This window comes from Psittacula echo (genome assembly GCF_963264785.1).
Source record: "Psittacula echo genome assembly, chromosome: 5".
Taxonomy (NCBI): Eukaryota; Metazoa; Chordata; class Aves; order Psittaciformes; family Psittacidae; genus Psittacula; species Psittacula echo.
Window position 1 is genome coordinate 61,515,796 of NC_137739.1, and position 14,541 is coordinate 61,530,336.

Consider the following 14,541-nt stretch of genomic DNA (forward strand, 5'->3'; position numbering starts at 1 on the left):
AAGTGACCTGTTTCAAATGTCAGACTTGCTGCCTGACAACAGTGTATGAATAAATGAACATAAATATGCTAGCACTGAATATATGCTGAAGTATAAGATGTCAGTACTGCCTTATTAAACGGAGTTGCTCTTGTTTCTGTGGTGTTTGTGTTTGTTTGGTTGGTTTTTTTGTTTGTTTTGGTTTATTTTTTAAGCTTTGAGCTTGACCAGACATGAGCAGTCTGCTCCAGCACTTGGAGGAACACCAGAGCAAACACCAGGTAGGTTTGACAAGGGGGAGTGTTTTGATAAACAGGAGAAGGCAGGCGCTGGCTTTCTTGTTGACTCAAGAAAGGAACTTGCGCAAGATAGAAGTTATCTAAAAGGCATGGTGAGCCACATCTCAGCATGGTTCCAAAAGGTGTAATTTGAAGATTTGCTCTCGATCTGTACTGAAACCTGTCCTCAGTTCTAAATACTTCTTCAGTGCTGGGAGGAGGTTATTCAGAGGCATTCAGCTATGCTGGTGGTACCTCAGCCGCCTGTGTTTCATTGCCCATAGGAACAAGTACACTTTTTTCAGTAGGCTGGCTCCATGGGTCACCTGTGTTCAGCCTGATCTTTGACCTTCAGGTTTTAGAGACAGGAGACAGAATGCTTTTGATTGTAAGTACTTTAAATTATGCTTGTCTCCTCTGTATGCTTATAGATGTCTGAAGTCCCTTATTTTGTATTTACTGAAGTTTTGTGAAGATGTCGCTCTTTTGTCAGGCATTTTTAGAATAGCCAGCTCAGGATCCAAGTAATTTCTAAATGATTGTCACTACTGACAGTGCTTGTGCTGAATCCTGTGTAGCCTGACCATTTAGGAGTGAAAAATCTCAGATTCGGCTTTTTCACATTCCTTCTCTATGACTTGGAATATTACCATCAGACACAATTCAGAATTAGAGCAGCTCAACTTACTGGGTGATCAGCAGAAAGGAAAATACCTTGCCAGCATGGATGCTGACTAAGCTGTGAAATGAACCAGGAGAGCTTCTGAATAAGCAATATATAGCCCTGTCATATTACCCCAGTGAGAGCTGCAAATCAGCAAGTTTTGTACAGAACGTATGTGTAGGCTGTCACGGGCTCATAGAGGGAACAAATGAAATAAGGGTTCAGTGAACAGACATGTCACTGAATGATGGAGCTCCTGCAGCAAGTCCAGCGAAAGGCTGGAATGATTAAGGCTCTGGAGCATCCCTTATGTGAGGAAAGGCTGAGGGAGCTGGGCCTGTTCAGCCTGGAGAAGACTTGGGGTGGGGAAGAAGGAGGAATGACAGGACTGATGAAAAGGTGTAAGTATCTGAAGGGAAGGTGTCAAGAGGGTGGGTCCAGACTGCTCTCAATGGTGACAGAACAAGAGGCAGTGGGCATAAACTAAACCACAGAAAGTTCTACTTGAACATGAAGAAGAACTTTACTGTGAGGGTGACTGAGCACTGGAATAGGTTTCCCAGAGAGGCTGTGGAGTCTCCTTCCCTGGAGATACTCAAGAACTGTCTGGACACAATCCTGAGCAATGCGCTCTAGGTGACTCTGCTTGAGCAGGGAGGTTGGACTAGATGACCTCCAGTGGTCCCTTCCAGCCTCAGTCGTTCTGTGATTGGTCTTCATTTAATGGCACCACTCACCTATACTAGGCTGAGGGAAACTTGTCACTTAATGAGTGTCAGTCTCACAGTAGGAATTGCTAGCCATTGTGATTTTATTAGATGTATTTTGGTATTTCAAGGCTTCAGTTTCCAGGCTCAGGTAATTAATCTAAGCTTCAAATTAAGTTTCCACTAAAAATGTGTATGTAAAAAATGGCATGTAGCTAGTAACCACGGATATAAAGAAAAGTCCAATAATACGATTCAAAATAATCACAAATGCTTTGGAAACTAGGAGACAAATAACTGTCCCTCTCTTCCTGCCCAGTTTTGATTATTTCTTTCTAAAATATTATTTTTTTGTAAGTTTTTTTCTTTTTAAAGCTTGACTCATAGTATTTAACACTTTGCATTGGCAATACTGAGCATATCTGATTCATTTAAGGAACTGACTCGTAGACGTAGGCTATACATCTGTTGTAGAGAAACATTTGCTTTATGCACACCACTCAAATGAGCCAGTCCTGGTGCTCATTCATTCTTTCTAGATCTGAAACCATAGTTCTTGCACAGTACAAATACAAGCTGAATCCAATGTGCATTCTGTATGGATTTAACACCAGGATCATGATTTGTTCATGTATTCTCTGCAGTACCCTGGACAGTCACTTAGAGAGTTTAATTGATATGCACAGAGATCATAATTGGGATGATGCATGATAAAATTGTGATCTGATGTTTTATGTTATATTGTGATATACCTTAAAGTAATTTGAAATGGGTCTGATAGAAGTGACACATGAATAAATAGATGAATTTGTGGGTATAAGGCTGGATTGAATTCAGGAATGGTGGCTGCATATTAACTAGCAGGCTGTGTGTCTGGTGATGCGAGAAGGTTTTTCTGAGCAGGGATATGAATGTGCATATGTACCTACCTTGTATGTAAGCATACACATGCATGAATTGTGTATGTCTGCACACACATTTTAAGGGTTAAAAGCTACCATAGCCACTGTAAAGACAGAGCTGTTTTGGAAAAGTCCTGCGAAGTGTCTGTTAACTAGTGTTAGTATTATGAAATACGGGCAAAATTGAGCATTTTTGTCACGGAGCTTCTAAATTATATTGATCAGCAAGTAAAGTAAATTAAATTAATCTTTTCAATCTAATTACTCATGGAAATCTATTTGAAGAATCTGAATTTTAGATCCCCTTGCTGCTTTGACTCATTTTATCTTATGCCTTTTTTCGTTTTACTGAAAATCTTACAATGTATAATGGAGATGAAAATAAGTAGGCTGAGGAAGATAGTTTAATATCATCTTTATGAAAATTGTGTCTTTTTGATACAACTTCATGAAAAGTTTTAAGCGTGTATAACATGTGTAAAGATGATTTCTCAGTTGATGTCCAGAAAGCTTAAGTTTATTTTCTATATACTTTTTTTAATGTGCTTCTGAAAATGGTACTTGCAGTATTTCTGATTCTTATTATTTCAGAATGCATTGTTTCTTTCATGCATCTGCAAATCTTGGTCCAGCGAAAGTTTCATTTTGATGGAAGGTTTATGTAAATAAAAAATCCCAGTGAAAACTGTTGGGAATAAAAAATACTATGTGATGTGAAATCCATTATTTCTTTTTACCAACATGAGACCAGTCATTCTTAACAGAATTCCTATTACTTAAAATTATTCTTAACAGAGATGATTCTGAAAATTTCCGCTTCTAGTTTTCATTTTCACTTGTTGTAGAACCCAGCTCTCTCCTGTGCTCATCAAAGCAACCAAGCAAACAAAACCCTTTGCTCACCCACCAACAAAACCTGAAATATTTAAAAATAATTTTTTAAAGATTACAAATGCTGTAGTTTTGCTGGTGAAGAACCTAAGACAGATGCAGTTGTACCAGCAAAGGAGTTTCTTGTCAAAATAGCATCTTACATTGAGAATATGGGTAAATTATAATATTAAAATAATTTTTAGCATTTGCTATAGATACATAACTATGAATTTACATAGACTGCGGGGTATGTAAGTAACTAACAGACTAAGTGGATATTGGTTGCTGGATAGTTACCCTTACACAGACATGCCGAAACAATTTTGTGGTTATACTTTGAGCCGATATTGCTTGTAGGATCTGTTCCATAAACTTCAACTTCAGGTGTTCTTGCAAAAGTAAGGACTATGTCCAATAGTTGGAAGGATTTATCCTTGAAATGAAAACAACTAGATAGTTCCGTAATTCAGCTTCATACCAGCTTGCTTTATCTCAGTTATTCCCTATTAAACAGATTTTTAACTACGGATCAGAAAATACATCCGAATACATTCTAGTAATATTTAATTGTTAACAGTTGTAGTGTGGTGTAATAAAAAATTTTCAAGCATCTCTCTGTTTTGATGCTATCAGAATACTTTCTGTTCCCTTTTTTGATTTTTTGACATTTTTTTTATTTAGTTTGCATATAATGCATATATAATGCATTTTATGTCTACAGAAGCATCTAGCAAACTATTGTTTTTAAATAGAACATGTTGGAATAATATACTTACTGTGCTTTACCTATGCATTTATTCAGAATTATTTAATAAAAAGAATCTGAGACACTGATGTGTGAAGTAGCTGCTTCTTTTCATTAATTCAGTTTCTACTCTTAGCCTAACATAGAACTTTAGGAACTGCTAAGCACTAAAAAAGGCCTTACATATAGGGTGAAATGAAAGAGGCTGACTCCAAAGGCAATTACCAGAGAATTCTAGAAATGATAAATGGTCTTAAAAGTAACTGGAAATACTGTATTAAAAAAACCCCAGTCTGTTATGACAATTAAAATACTTGCCCGGTGCAGTGTGTTTGTTTTGCTTGGATAGTGATAGCCAGCACCCAGGCTTCCTTGTACTTTGTAAGTAGCCTTTCATCTTTCACATTGTCATATTCCCATGCAAAATTTTAGTGATTGATTGTTCCCATTCAGTGTTTATCAACCAACTATTAGGTTTCTTTTCTGGGAAAAAGTCATCAAAATTTTGACATAATACATAGTGTCCAAAAACTTAATAGTGCCTACATTTTGGCCCAAGTTATTTGAGAGAAATGTGGACTCAATGCTAAAAGGGGAAGTCTTCCTTCCTTCTTTCGTTGTTACTTGTTAGAATTTTCTCTATCTCCTACCTTTGTTGTCCTCTACTGTTTGCTGAAGAAAGACTGAAAACTAAGCCAGATGAGAATTTGGTGGCAGTGGTTTTTGATCCTCCTTTAACACACAGATGTGAAGGAATAATGACACTCAATGTGGCAGAAATGCACTGGGATGGGAAGATAAGCAGCTCCATTAAACATAGCAAAGCTGAGAAATGGTGTTTAGTGTACATGGAGTGTTACTGTGCTGTTGAGCCTGAGGCAGCAGGACCAATGCCTTCAGAAATGCAGGTTTATCTCCTGTGACCACCATGTGTATTTGGGCAGAAATTGTTCAATGAACTCGGGAGAAAGATTCTGGTGTATTCTGTACTCTGTTACAGTCTTACCCAGTGTCTGATAACCAATGTCTCTTGTGCCGATAGGACAGCCCTCCCCAGAGAATGATAACACAATAAAAGACCTGCTGCCAGAGGATGCTGGGATTGATCACCAAACAGTACACCAGCTCATTACTGTGCTAATGAAGTTCATGGCAAAGGATGAGAGCAGTGCTGAGTCGGACATCAGCAGCGCTAAAGCTTTCAACACAGTCAAGCGCCATCTCTACGTGCTGCTTGGTTATGATCAGCAGGAAGGATGCTTCATGATTGCACCACAAAAAATGCGTGTTTCAACATGCTTTAATGCCTTTATTGCTGGAATAGCACAAGTAGGTGAAGGCACTTATTACTTCTTGCAGCTATTTCTCATTGCTTGTTGGTAGCAGAGCTGCCTTTGTATCAAAATAATGGCTGAGTGTGGTAGTGCTACTTAAAACTTCTTAACACCTCTTCAGTTGGTGAAAGAAATTGAAACAAGAATGGCTACTTGTTGTTTACTCTTAAAAGGCTCAGTGTAGCCTAATCAATTGCTTTCTGTAGGTTTTCCTTTGCAGTTAAAAAGTAAATAGTAAAGTAAAAGTAAGCTAATTTATAACTTTTTATGAGTACTCTAAACTGGAATAGAAATAATGATTTTGTGTGTGTGGAGGCATACGAATATTACCACTGTATGAAAAACTAGAGACTGCTCCAAACCTCTTTGCCCTCTCTACTCTAGTCTTTAAATGCATTACTTCCCTCCTTTCCCATTCTGGAAGAACTGAGGTCCACGTGCTGTTGCTTGTTTCCCTGAATGAATAGTCTATAAATGCTTTGGCGTTCTTCACTTTGCAGGATTCACTAGAAGGCGCCAGAGTTTTCTGATTTCCCTTTCCTAGGGAGTGATGCCACCATGATGAACTTCTGCCCCTATTGCTGTGATAAATGACTGAACACATCCTTGTCTTGTGCCGTCTTTCTCCGTCTTATAAGGAGAGCCATAATTTCCTACCTGACAAGGCTCTTCTAAAGGTGTATTTAATTCTTAGTGATAGAACAGTTGGTGGTGCTAGGCTGAAAAACATTTCACACTTGCAGAGTGGTCTTACTTGCAATGAAGCATCATCATCACTTCCACACTTCCTTCTTATCACAGTCTCTCATAAAGAATTACCTTTGATGGGAGAGAATGTTGTTATTTCAGAACTCCACCTTCCCCAGCTCTTAAAATGCCCACTGTAACCTTCAGGCATTGCTCAAAGCTATCTTGGCCTCTTCTGTATCTGAATTTTTGTCAAGATTGTCTGGTTTGTACACTGGAATCAGTGATTATGTTGGGTTTGGGTTTGTTTTTGTATTTTTTTTTTAAGTCAATTGTAATATAGATGCTTGAATAATCTTTCACAGTCATGGAGAAGTCAGGTATCCATGTTTCACCTTTCAGAAGGGTTAATGCAAACTGGGTAGTTGCAAATGCATCCTGATCCATGGTCTCAAAGCACCATTGCTCTGTGTTTTTAATCATCTTTCATTTGTACAGTTATAAGCTGAACCATGTAAAAGGAGATTCAGGCCTGTTACTATTGTATTGAGAGTCTGGAAGTGGCGGTTTAGATCACAGGGCAGCATCTTCCATGTTTTTCAAGATGTTTTCCAAGTTTGAATTCTCAAACTTAAGTGATGATAATAGACCTGATTTTCAGAAGTACCACTTACTGCAATTCTAAGTAACAGCCCCTGCCTTTATTCTGCCTCTAAAATGTCTCATGGTGGCTGAATTCACCATTTCTGTTTAAAAAGCTTTGTAGCTGAATCCTGGCTCCCCTGATGTCAGATAGATTCTGAGAACTTCACTAAACCAGGATTTTACTCCAGGTAGCAGACATCCCCATATTTGTGGGTATTTTTCTGTGTAGCTGTAGGGTTGCTTTGTGTTGGGAATTTGCTGCAAAATAAATGCTATTTGAAATCCAAAGATGCATTTACAGAGTGAAAACTTAGTATGGAGCTCTTAAGAGATCTCTTTCAGAGCTCCTAAGAGATCTATTTCAGATCTCTTACTTCTCCAGTCATAAATACTTGCTTTTCCCCATCAGCTCCACAAAGGCTGGGATTGGACTTGCTGATTGGTTGATTTTGATTTCGAGATTGATTGGAATGGCCAGTTCAAATTAAAAACAAATCAAATACCTCTTGGTATTTTGCATTGTAAACTCTGAGTGTTTGGAATTCTTGAAAAGATAAAATGCCTTTTTTTCTCCTTAGCAGCACAAGCAGCCTAGTTTTGGTGTTTGCAGTTACTGTTGTATTGGCCCCCATGGTGGCAGTGTTGTACAAGCCTGTCTGAGTGGGGAAGCCACCAGTGCCGGGCTCTGTTCAGCATCCCAGGCTGAGCTCTGCTCAGCATTTTTAACATCCTTGTCGTCGTTTAAACTGCAGTCAGGGAGTTTAACCCAACCAGGACAATCATTTATTCCAGACCTTCGTGTGACAACTTAAAAAACGGGTCTGCTCAGCTTAAGACGCGTCTCCTTTACAGCCTGTGCTGTGTTAAGGCAGGGCTTTTGTCTTTCTTGTACGGATAAATTTTTCCTAACCATGCTATATAGCTGTATCACACCCTGAGAAGACAAGGCACTGCACAGTAGAAGTGCATTTGGTGATTATATATCATCTGTTCAACAGGCTAACCCTACATGGATAGACATGGGATTCATCTATTTAGCTCTATGCATGGGGCACAAAAATTTGAGACAGCTGAATATCAAACCAGAGGGTTTTACAGGGAAGAACTTCTAGTCAGTTTGTTCATGGAAGGAACTTGAGAAATGAGTTTTGTGTTTGTAAATTAAGCTCATCCTCTTGTTCTAATTAAAACAAAACTGAAAAGAAATACAGGTCTGAAGAAAATGGATGATGTGGGTGAAACTGATGTTTGTCTCTGTTTAAATGCACAAGGCTCCTGCTAAAGTGCGCTAAGTACACTAGAACTGCAGGGACATGTTAGATCCTGAGGGCTGTGCTTGATTTTGCTTAGGCTGCTATTTTACTTTCCTCGGTGTCAACCAGTATATGTTAGCATCAGAGGCAAAGACTTTATGGATCCTTGTTATTATCTAGTTTAGCTGCTGATTTCAGGACATACGGTGTTAAATAAAAATAGCTAATATTGCAAGGCTGATGAGAAGATAATCAAAAATAGCTGCGTGGTTTCAGTTGAAAACATGGTTGTGTTCAGGGTATTGGGAATATATGGCTACACTAAACCTAACCATTGGGATTTAAGCCTCTAGGATAGGCACCAAATAGCATGATGCTTTTCAGAGGTCATGGTGGAGGCAAGGCTTATGACTAGCAGTAGTAACAGCAACCACCACCACTAAAAATTGAAAAGCATTTTATTTTTATCAAGATATTATTCATTACCTTTATTCTGAGATCCTTTAAGATTTGCATGCTTAGACTTTCTGTGTAACATGGCAGACCCACTCTTACCTTTACTATAATGAAGAGTGGGATTCATGTCTCATTACCGGATTCCAGACATGGGGCTTAAAAAACTGAACAGCTAATGTTGCAAGCCTGATGAGAAAATAATGAAAATTGGTAACACAGTGTTAATACACCCCCTTCCCCCCAAATAACCGAAATACACCTCCCTCCCTCAGTCACATCCTATCTGTTAAACATGGGATATACCGAGTATGGTTTTGTCTGTTGAAGCATGATCAATTTGTGCTGCAATACAAGGCTATCCCAACTTAATGTATTTTATGAACCTGCCAATGTATGTTAAAATTTAGACTGTGTAGGATAAAAGGCTTTCAGGACCCATCTTATTTAATTTCATTTTACCTGTCCAGCTGAAATGAGAACATGGCAAGCTGGCAGAAAGTTTCTAACTGTTAGTGAGGCTTCCTTAAAAACATCTGTTTCTTTTCACTTAACTAATACTTCAACTATATTAGTTATTCTGCTTTTCAGCATCATTGGATTTGATTTTGGTGAGCTAACTCCTGTGTTAATATTCTTTCCAGGTGATGGACTATAACATCAACCTAGGAAAACACCTTCTTCCCTTGGTGGTGCAGGTGTTGAAATATTGCACTTGTCCTCAGCTAAGGCATTACTTTCAGCAGCCTCCTCGCTGCTCCCTCTGGTCTCTCAAACCTCACATTCGGCAGATGTGGTTAAAGGCTCTGCTTGTCATTCTCTATAAGGTGAGTGTCCTCACCTTTTTTGTGAATAGTGAAAATTTACACTTCAATTTGAAATTTATAATATGGAAAACCTAGCTGCACTGCAAGTGAGAGGAACTGTAAAGAACACTTTTCTCTGATTTGCTGACTGCATTTAATGTCAACGTCTGAAGTAGTTAGACTTTCATCTGTGCTACTGACCCTTTGCTTCTGTTGTCTACATTGTCTTTTACATAGTTACCTGAGAAAGAAAAACATGGTTTTGAAAATAGGAAAATGCTATGTAAAGTTCCAAGAAGAGTATTTCAAGTAACTTGGAATTAGTTTTTTAAAAAAAAGCTTTAAATAAGAGGGGGTGTCAGTTTAACACTTGTATTCTGTTGAGTGATGCTTTTTAGGGAGTAGTGTTAAAATGTAATGTGTTTATGCACTAAAATGGAGCTGTGAATACCTTTATGCTTAACAGATTTCTAGCAGTTCTGTAGGGCACACAAAAAAGTGGAGATACTAAAATGAATGATAATGTGCTGATTAAAATTGAGTATTTGGAGAACAGTTCTTATGAGAGATCCTTTGCATTATTATTAGTAGTTGGTTTTATCATATAAAAGTCAAGAGAACAATATATTAAATGTTAGTAATAGGATTTTTTTTTTTTAATTTCTTTAAACAATTCCATGTAAAAAATATACAAAGCTGAAAAAAGTCCTCCTTCTCGTGATATATTTAGAAGTGTATGATCAAAGGAAGGCAAAGGGCATCCAGCTGACAGTATTCTTGTCATTTTTATGTTTTACTGCCTAAATGTTTATCCGAGGAGAAAAGTTAGTTTTTAAGCTGAAGTTCTTCTCTTTAACTGAACAGTACCCCTACAGAGACTGTGAAATCAGCAAGATTGTACTTCACCTAATCCACATCACAGTCAATACCCTCAACGCTCAATATCACAGCTGCAAGCCCCATGCAACTGCTGGTCCTTTGTATAGTGACAACAGTAACATTAGCCGATACAGTGAAAAGGAGAAAGGTACTTTTAATCCTCTCATTTTTGTCATTGTCATTGATTTAATTCATTAGGTCTTGCAGATGTTGTAGAAACGGATAAATAATGGTCTGAATTTTAGAATCTAATACTCAAAATTAAGTCCAACGTGTGACTTATTTGACTGGCTATAGCCATCTATAGTAAAAGAAATTCACGATTTCTGTAGGTGAAATACATCACAGCAGTGTAACATCTTAAGGGAGTGTACCTTAGATCGAGTAGTTCTGTTATCATGCCTGGATAGTCCTTGGCCTCTTCTATGACAATATTATCCAACCATGCCCACAGACAAGGCATGCAACAAGCTTGCCACCACATTCTGATTATCCTTTATAATAACATGGCATAGTAGCAATGATGTGGATGTCTAAAGCTGGAAGAGAAAGGTTTTACCTTTAGAGTCTGTGTCCAATTCTTAACTCTGTATGTGCTGCTAGCTGTATCAGAGGTACTGTGATGGTGTGGACTAGTGTAAGGTTGGGGTGTGAAATAACATCATGTTGATGAGTGTAGTTCCTTACAATTGTGAAGTTTATTATATGATAAGTATTTATGACCGAAGTTTAACAGGTTGATATTAATCTGTAGTGCCTTTCAGCTATTTTTCCTTTTAGCTGCTCATTTGCTATTTACATCCTACTCAAAACAGTCTTCCTAGTGTGCAACAAACTTCTGAAGAAGAATACAAGAAGCGCTTTTTATGCTGTTTACCTTTTCCTCTTTTGCTGCTTGCTGCTCATGAAAAGAAATGCAGCAGAACAAGGACACAAAACTTTGTTTACTTGAACACCCTATTACTCAGCTTCAGCAAATTAAAACAGGCTTAAAATGGATATAAATGATGTATTGCATATTCTCACTCATTTGGAAGTTCTGTAATGGTAGAGGAGGGCTTAGAGGGTTCAGATAACTGAATTTAATGTGAATTTCTGTGTTTTGGGCTGAGTTAATGACTTAATCCATGACTTAGTAATGCTGAGGGTAGTAATAATACATTTATAAAATGCATTCAGTTTCTGGATTGATGCTGAGATGTTTCTGAGACAAAGTAGGGTGCCTAAATACCCAGCTTACTCTTCACAGTAAGTGCAAAGTTAGGTTTAGAAGACTTGGTGTTCGAATCCAATGTGTAACATTGTGGTGGCCTTGTGTTTCACATCATCGTTGTTTCCCTATGTTTAAACTAAGGAGAATAATATTTACTTGCTTTCCACAGCTCTTATGAAGTGCTTGGGGCTGCTCAAAGGCAAAGGACCGTAAATGGTCTAATTTTACTCTGTAGATGCTGACTTAGTTGTAGGGTAATTCTCCTTCTTTGCTGAAGTGCTGCAGAAAAAAGAGGGTGTAGAAAAGTTTTGTTCCACCTGTAAGAAACAGTCATTGTAATTCTGGAGGGACCTGGAAAGTTGAAGGCTTTCCCACCTTTACTAAGGAGGCTTGTTCAGTCTCTGATCAGGTAGTGTGCATGCCGATGTCATCATCAAGGGTGGTGTTTAGATGATGAACAATAAGGATTTCATTGTCAAGCAACAAAAATCCCCATGCTAAAGATGGATTTTCCCATTATGGAAACTTTTTCCTTATTTTTCTGCCAAACTTCTATGGCGATCATGGCAAGTGTACAGACTGGTGTAGAGCTGATAAATGTTGTGTGAAAAATCATTTTTTGCCAAAGGGAAGAAGTTAGATATGTTGGACATGACGTTAAAAGTGATCTTCTAACTTACTAAACCCCTGTAGAAAGTAAATCCCTGTAGAAATTTGTGCTATCAACTTTGATTTTTCTGGATTCATCATATCAGTAAGGTATCTTATCCCTGATGCTTTTAGGTTGCAGTTCCATAACTTCTTGCCCAGAGAGTTTCCAGCAAGTTCAAAGCTAAGGATACTAACATCCAGTTTAAGTCTTCAATTTTGGCCATTCTAACTCTTTGGCTTAGTTGCCTCCTAGACACCAAATGCAGTTCCTCTCCATGTTTGCGTACTAGAATTAACAAAGCAAACTTCTTTTTTTTTAATCTTGAGTGCTCCATTTTCTTTATTGTCTCAGTAATGTTTCTGATTTCATTGGAGATGAATCACTAGACATGATAGATATGGAATTTTCCTTTTTTAAAATTTTTATATAATTTTTATACAGGTGATGTTATTTTTTGATGGATAAATAGATTTGGATCTTTCTCTCTGCCATTTTCAGCCAGAAGGGCTCAAATGAGAGCATGAAGTTTTACTATTTCTACTTCAATCAATATTTTCATGATTCATACTCTTAGTTCTTATTCTGTTACTATTACCAGCTTCCCAAGATGTTCAGTTTCTTCCTTTTTCACCTTCCTATTTTGCTGGTTTATTACTGACTGTGCAGTTCTTGTACTAATTTCAATATTCTTCAATTTACCATTTCTCACTTAGCACTATAGAAGTTATTTATTGAAGTCAGTGTTCAAATCTGTTGTATTTCTTCCATCTAAAAAATCTGTATTATTACGAGAAGAAAAGATCAGCTTAGAATGGTAAAAGCTTTGGTATACTTTTGTTGCATTGTAACCAGTTTTTCATTTATCTCTTTCCTTTTTGACCTTAATTCAAGATCTAGCAAGAATGGCAAAGTTATACATGGGATATAAATTTTCTTGCAAACTTCAGATGATTCTTCATTTTCCAATTCAAGTTTAATTGAAACTAGCTGAGGTTTTGTTACATAGACAGCTTTTCATTCAAGGAATTGCACTCTCTAAAGAGTAATAAAGTTTTTTCTTTCTCCAGCAGAGGAAGACAGTGTTTTTGATGAATCTGATATTCATGATACACCAACTGGACCTTGCAATAAAGAATCTCAAACTTTCTTTGCAAGACTGAAAAGAATTGGTGGCAGCAAAATGGTGAAATATCAACCAGTTGAGATGAATGCTCAGAGAAGTATGAATTGTTTTGTCGGTATAAACTCATGCAGAAACACAATTTCCCACTCTTGGTTTCAAGCTACCACCTTTCTTTGTAGAGTTTGTTGCTTTGCCCAATTTGAATCCAAATGCTCTGTCTGGCTTTTGAGAGCCGGTACTCCTTGTTTCCCTGAATGAAGTCTCTTACAGGAAAGTAGGCACTCCATATTAAAAAATATCTAAAACCAGCAACTGTTTTCTGAAACTTTAAGCTCCTTTGAATATAAAAATGTTTAAGAGGGTTTCTTGCAATTTTCTTCCACCATTGGGCTGAAGATTTTTACTCAAATTTATTTTTTCCCAGAAATTGATTTTTTTTCTTTGGATGAGGTTGGACTCTAGGGTAAGTGAATTTGTTGTTGCTGCTGCAAATATTACGGTTTTCCACTGGTAAAAAGGGTCAATTTTTGTGGTTCAAAAAATAGGAAGGATTTTGTTTCTGAAATTAATACCTTAAAAAAAGTGAAGAGATTTCCACCACCACCCACCTGCCTTTTTTTGTTTCAGATATATGCACCAGGTCGGCACGTGGGAGAGGGAGGAAACAATGATTCTGACTAGGGCAAATGTCTACTTTAACTTTTCTCACTGTTTTTTTTGCATGGTGATTCACATGTGGAGCATTTTGAAATATGGCAATAATAATGACCAGAAATATTCTGTTTTATGTGAATATACATCATTCATAATAACAGCAATGATAACCTTTTGAAATGTTCTCAATGAATGTGTTAACAGGGCAAAATGCCAATGCAGTGGCAGTGCCAGCAAGTATAACTGTGTGCACTTTACTCCTCCCTAGGACAGGGAGGCATGACTTTGCGGTATGATAGTTTCTAGGCTCTGCTGGGGTCTAGGATCACTGGGGGAAAAATTCTGTGAACACCTGTCTGATCTCAGGCTTGTGCTGCCACATCCTCACTGCTATTGCTACCTTTGCTTCTTGAATTAGAAGCACCCTAAAATGCCATAAACCTGAAATGGTTTAAAATAGCCCAGTTTGCTGAAGAAAATGACACATAGTTGTACTCTGATATACGCTGATGTAAAAATTATGTGCTCTAGTCCAAAATTATTTTGAAACCTTTTCAAAGTGGTCTGTGTTGTTCATTTCTCCTTTCATCTCTCATGCTAATGCAGCTGTCCCACGTGTCTATAGAAACTACTTGTCTGTGGCATTTTCTTGTCAATGCATAACATTAAACAGTCTATCTTCAGGGTGCATCTG

The 14,541-nt window shown here is 37.6% G+C and overlaps 1 protein-coding gene across 3 annotated transcripts in view; it reads left to right on the forward strand.

Annotated features, from left to right (window-relative positions):
* UNC79 (unc-79 homolog, NALCN channel complex subunit) overlaps positions 1 to 14,541 on the forward strand; it is a gene marked incomplete at both ends in the record, with an annotated part of 112,538 nt that overhangs the window by 44,640 nt on the left and 53,357 nt on the right. Inside the window, 5 exons of one of the 3 annotated variants that reach the window (XM_080618710.1) lie at positions 195 to 260; positions 5,191 to 5,477; positions 9,165 to 9,347; positions 10,191 to 10,353; positions 13,141 to 13,290. In XM_080618710.1, coding sequence (XP_080474836.1) covers positions 195 to 260; positions 5,191 to 5,477; positions 9,165 to 9,347; positions 10,191 to 10,353; positions 13,141 to 13,290 — 849 coding nt within the window. The remainder of the gene's footprint in view (positions 1 to 194; positions 261 to 5,190; positions 5,478 to 9,164; positions 9,348 to 10,190; positions 10,354 to 13,140; positions 13,291 to 14,541) is intronic. The other 2 variants (XM_080618711.1, XM_080618712.1) reach the window with 2 other exon arrangements.